Here is a 9946-nt window from a genome sequence, read left to right on the forward strand (position 1 = left end):
GTCAAACATTTCATTGTGGACCATCAAAGTGTTCTAAAATCAAACTTGGTTTTCCGATCTGACTTTGGCTAAAATGCGCGATGGGAAACTGAGTCATAACTTAATCATGACACATTCATTTTCCGCCTTCACATGACTTTATATTTCCGCTTGCGTTTTGTTAACCAATATCCGATCAAACTAATAACAACGATTAAGAACCCAATTTCATTCCCGTTCATGTTTTCATATCCAAAGAACAAATTAAATCGTAGAGTTGCGTAATCAGCTATCTAAAAAATAAACAATAAATAGAAAAAATTTGTAGCTAATTGGAAGAGTTTATGTGGAGCGTGATAATGATGCATATACTCCGTCCTTAATGTTAATTAATTTTTCATGCTTTCCTTTCTCAACGATTACTCCATTCTTGATGACTGCGATAACATCAGCGCCCTTGATAGTTGACAACTGATGAGCCACCACCAATGTGGTTCGGTTAACCATGACCCTATCCAACGCGTCTTGCACCACTCTTTCTGAATCAGCATCCAATGCACTAGTAGCCTCATCTAGCAGTAGTATTTTGGGACTCTTCACTATGGCTCTAGCAATAGCAAGCCTTTGTTTCTGTCCACCTGACATTTGCACCCCTCTTTCCCCTACCATTGTATTGTAACCCTGCAATTCACACATTAATCATTACTATAGTTTTTGTAATTATATCAAAAGCGTTAGTTATAATCTGTGCAGCCCGTTTCAACCGTAAAAAAATTGACCAGTTAAGAAGACAAACCTGGTGTAAGCCACTAATGAATTTGTGGGCATTGGCCAACTCGGAAGCAGCTATTATTTCAGACTCTGTGGCCTCACCATCCTTTCCATAAGCAATATTGGCCCGAATGGTGTCATTAAACAAGACAGGTTCTTGACTAACCAGACCCATCTGCAACCTCAGCCACTTGAGTTTAAATTTTTGCAACTCAGTTCCGTCCAATGTGATAGAGCCCGAATCCGGATTGTAAAATCTTTGTAAAAGTTGGATAACCGTTGATTTCCCGCTTCCACTCTCACCAACCAATGCCACCGTCTTGCCACTACGGATTGTTAAGCACAAATCACGGAATATCTCAACTTCGGGTCTGGTAGGATATCTAAAGCTAATATGATGAATCTTGATTTCCCCTTTCACCATTTCCAAAGTCAAACCTGATTCATCACCCGGGTCAATCTTTGACTTTCGATCAAGAATTGCAAAAACTGAGGCCGCGGAGCCTTTGGCTTTACTTGTATTAGGTGCAAACGAGCTTGATTGAGACACTGCTAATGCCGCCATTGCTAAAGCAAAGAAAACCTTATAAACATCTGTGAAATTAGTTATTCCCGCCTCAACAAACCGGGCTCCTGCGTAAAAACTAGTGGCATACATACAAAAAAGTAAAGCAGACGAAACGCCAAACCCGATCCCGCTAATTAACCCTTGTTTTATCCCAGTCTTTTTGGGGCCCTCGCATTTACTTCCATACAGTTGCATAACTTTCTCTTCTGCGCAAAAAGACGCTACTGTCCTTATACTCCCGACAGCATCATTCACCACCTGGCTTGCTTCCTCGTACATCAATCTAGCATCAGCACTGAATCCTTTCATAAACCGCATCTGAACATATCCATTAACACTCATTAACGGTATCAAAGCAAGAATAATGAGAGCCAACTGCCAGCAGGCTGCAAAAGCAATGAATAAACCGGTGGCAACCGACGAGGAATCCTGAACAATTTGAGCAAGTGCGTCACCAACCAAACCACGAACACTGGCTGCATCAGCCGACAACCGTGCACCTATTGCACCGCTTGAGTTTTCAGGCTTATCGAACCAACCGACCTCCATGTTAACCACTTTCTCAAAGCATAATGATCTGATTCGTTTTATTAGTTTAGACCCAGCAACAGAGAATAAATATGATCTCCCAGGATAAGCTAGAAATGATACAACTCCCAAGATTACAAACATTAGAGCCCAGAATTTTGAGTCCGATTTCATTTTCTGTGGAGGTTCATAAAATGTTTTAATCATGCTTGAAAGCAGTATGCTAAAAAGGGGAAATATTGTTCCGTTAATAATAGCAGATATTGAACCGATTATGAGTACTGGTATTTCTGGTTTGTTGAGATATGCAAGGCGGCGGAGTGGGACTGTGGGTTGCTTTTTTGAATCTTGTTGCGATTCAATATCCGTGGATTCGGGTGGTGGGACGCCAATTTGTGGCAGTAAATCTAATGAGATGGACATTGACCGTTGGAAGGATAATTTTTTACTTGATAGACTTCTGAGTTCTTTACGGGTTTCTGATTTATCTTGGTCATCTGAGTTATAATTTTCCTGTAATTTAATAAGTTGAGAGTACGCGCCTTCGGGATCTTGAATTAGCCTTGAATGTGATCCTGATCAATTTAATAATTGTTAAACACTTGATGTCGGAAAAAAAGTATTGCTTGAAATTTTAGGGACTTTGATCTGATTTATGTGAATAAGAATAAAACTACCTTTCTCAACTATCTTCCCCCGATGAAGGACCGCAATCATGTCGGCATTTCTAACTGTGCTTAATCGATGTGCAACAATGACGGTTGTTCTATTCACCATTATCCGGTCCAGTGCCTCCTGCACAAGTCTCTCAGATTCTGCGTCGAGTGCACTTGTTGCTTCATCCAAAAGAAGGATTCTAGGATCTTTAAGAACCGCTCTGGCAATAGCAATTCTTTGCTTCTGTCCACCTGATAGTTGTGTTCCATGCTCACCAACCATGGTATCCAGTCCCTAAATTTTTACAAACCACCCACAATTTGTAAAGTTTGATTCATTTTATGGAAAAAAAAAAGAATAACTAGAATAAGAACCTGAGGTAGTTCATCGATGAATTTAGCAGCATTTGCAAGCTCGACTGCTGCTCGTATCTCATCCATAGAAGCGTCATCCTTCCCGTACATAATATTATCCTTAATGCTGGATGTAAACAAAACTGGTTCCTGGCTAACAAGACCAATTTTCTGTCTAATCCATTTTAATTGGAATTCTTTGAGATTAATACCATCAATAAGAACTTCCCCTGCTTGAGGATCATAAAATCTCTCTATTAGGCTGATCACCGTTGACTTTCCGCTTCCACTTTGACCAACCAAAGCTGCAGTCGTCCCACTTGGGACATGAAGAGAAAACCCACTGAATATTTCCTCATCTGGTCTTGCTGGATAAGTGAAATACACATCTCTTAATTCTATGTCACCACGAATATCGGATAATACTTTCCCTTTTGTGTCATATGCATCTATTTCGGGCTTTCTGTTTATAGTTTCAAACATCTTGAATGCTGCTGCCCGGCCTGTTGCAAATGCACTCAAACACGATGACACCTGCCCAAGAGACCTGGAAAACACCAAATTCCTTATGCTTAAACCTCACTGAATTTCGGTAACAGGTCACGTAAAACGTTTTTGTACAGTTTCACCTGTAACATTTTTTTGGCCGGTATTATTACATTTTAGTAGTAAATACGTAGTAATTATATTGATCCAATCATAATATTAGAAATACGCTATATATACATTTATGTGTATTTGTGTTATATGCATTTGACCAGTTGATAATAAAACTGACCCAACTGTAATAAGGAGAAAGAAATGTTCTCACATGGATCCAGTGAGCACAGCAATCATTACAGTAATCACCGTGCCCCCAGTGTACCCTTTCTCGAGTATCATCTTAGCGCCATACCAAAATGCCAAGGCATAACTACATAATATAACCAACATCATCAATCCAAGACAAAGCCCAGTGGCTAGACCCTGATGAACACTAGAATTGTAAGCATCAACAAGGAACTTATTGTATTCATCCACCGCTTTTTTCTCCCCCGAGAAAGCAGCAACCTACAAAAACAAAAATGGTAACTCGTTCGTGATAAAAATGTTGTAGAATGTTAATGTATTAATTATTTATTACCATCTTGGTTGAGCCGATTGTCTGTTCGACTATATTTGCTGCTTTAGCATAAGCGTTCTGTTCTCGTGATGCCATCTTGGATACGGTTACTGACATAATTCCACCGCAAATCACCAATGGCGGAATCGATGTTAACATGACAAGTGTAAGAAGCCATCCGTTGAAAAACGCTATAACAAAACCTCCCACAAATGTGGACATTAGTTGTATGAATTTTCCAACCTGCAAAATCAGATAATAATATCTTTTTTTTACATTTTCTGCAGAATTTTATAAAAATTTGAATGTGAAATTTTTTATGCAAACCTTTTCCCCCAAGGCGTCTTGTATGAGGACTGTATCACCGGACATCCTGCCAACAACTTCCCCAGTGTGTGTTTCCTTGTCAAAGAAGGAAACATCTTGTCTTAATATTGTTTTTAGATACAAATTCCTTATTCTTGCAGCTTGTCTTTCTCCTGTTGTCATCCACATTGCAACCTCTAACAAACACAACATTTTTAGAACATTCACATGGTGATAAGTAGGGGTGTATGGCATTTGTGTTTTGAAATGTTATCTAGAATAACCAATGCCAAACACCCCCTAATAGGAATAGTAAGTAACGCTTCTACTTACGGAGGAATGAGACCACACCAGCCGCAACAGCCACGTTCATAAATTTCAATGATACCTATATCACAACTAGTTAATTGTTAATCAATAAGACATTTACAGTGTCACAAGAATGTTGACGGTCCGTTTTGGTGGGTTTTAGGTTGAACCGTGAGCCAACCCGTCATTTGTTAATGAGGGTTATTAGATCTAGGTAGACACCAAATCAGTCACATTGTTTTCTCCTGACTCAGTTTATTCAAATGAATCCGAATTCGAACTAAATTTAAAATTTTGAACTCGACTTAGTTTTAAAGATCTAATTCGAGTTCCCTTTAAAAAAATCCATATTCTAAGAAACCAATTCGAAGAACAAGAACATTTCTGTTAATGTACCTTAGAAACAGCAAGAACCACATAATTGTTATTCTGGTTTTCGCCAAAAGAATTAGTAAGGTCACCCAACAGAACACTCATGAGGGGTGCACATAATCCATTACCAACCGCGCCAACCGTACCAGCAATCATCAACATGTAATCTGTGGAATCTGCATATGCAAATAGCTTATAAAACGGTGCCGTATCAGTGCTATGTTTTTCTTCTTCTTTACGACCTGCATTCATCGTACTGGTTTACGCAATAGTTAGTAAATTTCAAGAAACATTAACATTGTTTTTGCATGATAAAGGGTGTTTCATGCGACATGTTATTTTTATACGGCACTCATGTTCTCTTCAACCGTCCCTTCTTTGTTTGTTTCTGGCTGGCGCAAAAAGTATCTAGGTGTACGTTACTATTTATGAAAGGATAACTAGAGAAGATAAGATTAATGATGATGGTACTATATTATTCATATTGACTGATTCATCTTCATATGTGATAACAAATAGTCCAGTGCAGTTGTGCTTTCATCAAGGTTTTCAGTTTATTGGATTTATTTGGATGGGGTTATTCTAATTTGAAAATTGCAAAACTGAATCCGTATCCAAATAAACTTATTCGGGTCTATTCGAATAAACCGAATTACCCAAATATATTGAAAATTTCATATGTTAAGTTCAAAAAATAGTATAAACACTCACACACACAGAGGGCTGTCTTTTTTAACCGAAGCCCGAAACCCAACTCGAAACCGAAGTCACGCGAACCTGATGTAGAGGAAACCTGAAGAACCCACAACCGAATAATGGTAAACCTGAACCTGAATGTAGTTCTATGGATTGGTTAACGGGTTGAATAATGGGTAATCGGTTTAACCCGAAAAACCCGTAATAGCTTTAAAACAAAAGAAATTTACGAAAATAGCCATGAATAAGTTTGACTTACCAAAATGGCCACCTCATGCGTTGGTGGAGCAGGGCATCACTGATTACGAGAGAGCTTATGCGTCTGCAGGGTTCATTCATGCGTCCGCCAATGTAGAAGTGACACATGTCTCAATGACATCATGCGTCCCATGCGTCCCATGCATCACTGATTACGAGAGAGCTTATGCGTCTGCAGGGTTCATTCATGCGTCCACCAATGTAGAAGCGACACATGTCTCAATGACATCATGCGTCCCATGCATCTATGACTCATAAAATTTACTTTTAGGAGATTTGAGGCATCCCATGCGTCCGTGACTCATCCCATCATCCCATGCGTCCGTGACTCATCCCATGCATCCATGACTCATCCCATGCATCCCATTTTCGTACTTGCTGCTTCATCCATACACGCATCCATTTAAAGAATTAAGGACGCATAAGAAGGGTGATGCTGCCCCATTCCAACGACGTATGAGCTGGCTATTTTGGTAAGTCAACTTTACTCTTGGCCATTTTCGTAAATTCCTCTTAAAACAATTAGCATAATTTCTAAGTATAGCCATATCTTCAAAATTGACCTAATAAACTTTTCCTATTCTATGATCTTAAAATTTTAAATCACTATCTTCTAAAAATTTTAAATGAAGAATAATAGTTTTGGATGAGGCACCTGGAGTATTATATTGATTTGATGTACTGTCTTTCATGGGTGTTACCCTATGGCTTAGAAGATATTATAGGTGTTACAACTGCAGGATGGGGGTCTATGTTAATTCGAAGATGTGTGATGTAGGGCGGAACCAAGGGGGTCATGAGGGTCCACTGACCTCATGTCACAAGAATTTCTTGATTTTTATATATTAAATTTGAGTATCTTTTAAAAAAAAATTTGACCCCTAATAATGTAACCGATAAAGAAGAAAACCTTATGATACCTCCAACTAAAAGGTTTTGGTTTCACCACCGGTGATGATCCAGTTATATAATATCGTGCGGATATTTGTCTTGGTCCAGAGGTGACCTTCATCCTCAGCCCAGCCCAGTCTAGTGTAAGACTGATCGGTGCGTTTTACTTATGCTCTATTATGTATTAAATTTTAATTAAATGTATCAATAGGTAAAAAAAATATATTAATTTTATGCGTTCTATGTTTTGTAAGTTGAGAAGATACTGAAGCTAACCATAGATTTGTGATTAAATCGTTGAGGAAACTAATAGGTGTGGGCCAAAAATAAATCCAATTGTGGCCTTTAAAATGGGCTTTTTAGTGAACTGTTAGTGGAAGATAAAATAAAAGTGCATCAGTTCAAACGAGGGGCCAGACGGTTGTTAGCAAGCAAAAGGGGCAAATCGATCGACACAGAGACCAAACCAGCAGCTTGGCTGCTGGGTAATGGAGTCCATGGAACACACCACCATTTTCAGCTGCTTTTTTTCTTTTTCGTAGTGAAAGTGTAGTGAAAAACGGGAATTTTAGTTGACTAGTTTTAAGAACTAACGTGGTATCTATTGATTCATTTATTCGTGTGTAGGCAGAGGCGGACTTACACTCTGTTCCCGAGACTCATTTAACAGGGGGATGGGAGGGAAAAAAGATGAAAATATGAAAAACCATGTTCCCGAGTTTCATTTAACAGGGGGAGGGGAGGGAAAAGGGAAGAAAATATGACCAAATATGACCATATATTCATCCTCTCAAATTGGAGAGATTAAGAGAGAAAATTTTCCTTCCCCTCCCCTCCCCTCACCTCCCCCTGTTAAATGACTCGGGGCTACCCCTCAACCCCGTCTCCGTAGTGTAAAAATACCTCTTAACTCCATTTCCGTAGTGTAAAAATATTTCTCAACTTCGTTTCTGTTATATAGGGTACCCCTGAGCCTAAAAAAAGTTAGGATACCCCTAACTTTTTGGACTAGTTCCGCGTTTTTGCAAATGTATTCAATCTGACTTTTAAACTTGTAGTAGACATGAATTTGATTTTGTTGTTTGAACTACATGATGACTTTATATTCGTGTGTTTGATGTATGTGTTTGCTACAAAGCATGCTATTTATCATCACTTTATGCATCTCTATTTTAAACAATGGTGAACCAGAACTTTTTCACAAGAGGGTCAATAGAAATATTTTTCACAAAAGGGTCAATAGAAATATTTTTCAGTAATAATAGAAACTTTTTCAATGTATTATTCTTGATATTTAGTTTTTACTATATTAATTTTTGGAAGTGACGTATTTGTATGATCGAAGTTGGTTTTGTGTGCATTTAGAAATATAATTTTTTTTAAATGTAAATGACTCACTATATATTTTTGGAAAACAAAATTTGTTACGGTCATTAATTATGGTTATAAATTATAAATAAAATAAAATCTAATACTAATAAAAAAGTATGATTAATGGCACATGGCATTCTTATACTAAAACAAAAGCTAACTTAATGCCACATGACATTCTTTCATTCAATTTACTATTATTATTATTATTAATTAATTAATACAAAACAATAAAAAAATCCTTAACAACTTAATAATAACAAACACTTAGATAATGATTATTTACTTTTGAATTATCTAAAATATATACTTAATTATTAGTAACAACTCTACTTATAATAGACAATTTCAAATAATGTCAATGTGTTAACATCTTCTTATTCTTTAAAATGATTTTTTTACTATATGTTTAAAACATTTACTAAATAAATTATAATTTTATATTATAATAATAAAAATGGTAAAGAATGGGTTAATCCGATATTTGAAAACCGGTTTACTTCCGTGCTTTGAAAACACTTTTAATGTTATTAGACTCGTGTAATAAACGGGTTTAAGAATAGAATATATTCATAATAATTTTGATGCAAGTCTATACTCACCGGATGTCCTAAATAGAGTTATATTTTTAGGCTTGCCAAACCATTGATAATTACCAAAATTCAGTGTTCCAGTGACGTTATCAAGAAATATTGATTGAAAGAATGGTTTATGTAATGGAACTCGACTACAGGTCCTATCACTGGGTGACCAGGTTATTGAGACACTCATATTATCCGGAACTAATACTTGCACTTGAACGTTTATCCCTAGATTTCGTTTAATACCGCGAAATTGAAGGATTCCATTTAAATTGAAAAGAAGACAATTTTCTCTCGCTTTTATGTTTTGTCACGACGATAAATAAAAGTATATGACAATTTCTAAGTAAAGTTGGTGTGTTTCTAAAAGAATCGGTTTTTACACATGACCAATTATTGCGTCATCTATGATAAAAAATTCACTTACGTAAATTTTTGAAGAGAATATAAATTTAAATAATTTATAAATTTACATCCTTAAACCCGTGTGGTACACGGGTCTAATAATCTAGTAAAATAATACACAAATATATAAGTAATAAATAATCTTAGTGTTATATAAAAAATAAAACAAAAAGAAAACCATCCCTATATAACTGAAACTAGGGGTGTGCAAAAAATCGAATTAACCGAATCATAACCGAATTAACCGACAAAACCGAACAAAATAAAAAATCGGTGGGTCAATTAATGGTTTTTTTGAAAACCGAAAGTAGCGGGTCGGTTATGGTTATCATTTTTTCCATACCCACCATAATCGAACCGAACCGACATGTAATAAATCTTTGTAGGATTTAGGACTTTTCACCATATATTTAATATTTAATGCTTTTGACGGAAGATTTTTAGTACTTATGGGTTTTTCATATCATTTTGTGATTTTGGTTGAATGTTTATTTGAATTTATGGAATGTATCATATCACTTTATTTGAATATTCGATAATAGTTGGTATTAATATTATAGATTATATGTATATTTTTTAATACTATGTAATATACTAATATATACAAATATGTAATAACAATTTATTCCATGTTAAAAAAATTAAGCTATTTTTAGCTAAGCTAAATACACGGTTAACCACCCATAACGACCCGCTATAACCATCAAAACCGAATAACCATAACCACCATAACCGATCGGTTATGGTTATGGTTATCCAATAACCAACATCGCGATTATGGTTATGGTTTTTGGTCAAA

At 36.4% G+C, this 9946-nt stretch overlaps 1 protein-coding gene across 1 annotated transcript; it reads right to left on the minus strand.

The window, feature by feature from the left end:
• Positions 1-312: 312 nt before the first annotated feature.
• On the minus strand, positions 313-5198 carry LOC110884350 (ABC transporter B family member 4). The gene is made up of 9 exons (XM_022132057.2): positions 4970-5198; positions 4598-4652; positions 4286-4461; positions 3980-4201; positions 3668-3906; positions 2878-3403; positions 2524-2797; positions 776-2421; positions 313-660 (listed from the first exon to the last, which is right to left on the minus strand). Exons 1-9 carry the CDS (start codon positions 5195-5197, stop codon positions 322-324), a joined length of 3705 nt encoding a protein of 1234 aa, XP_021987749.2. The 5' UTR covers position 5198; the 3' UTR covers positions 313-321.
• Between the last annotated feature and the right edge of the window lie 4748 nt (positions 5199-9946).

Source organism: Helianthus annuus, chromosome 10 (assembly GCF_002127325.2).
Source record: "Helianthus annuus cultivar XRQ/B chromosome 10, HanXRQr2.0-SUNRISE, whole genome shotgun sequence".
NCBI lineage: Eukaryota > Viridiplantae > Streptophyta > Magnoliopsida > Asterales > Asteraceae > Helianthus > Helianthus annuus.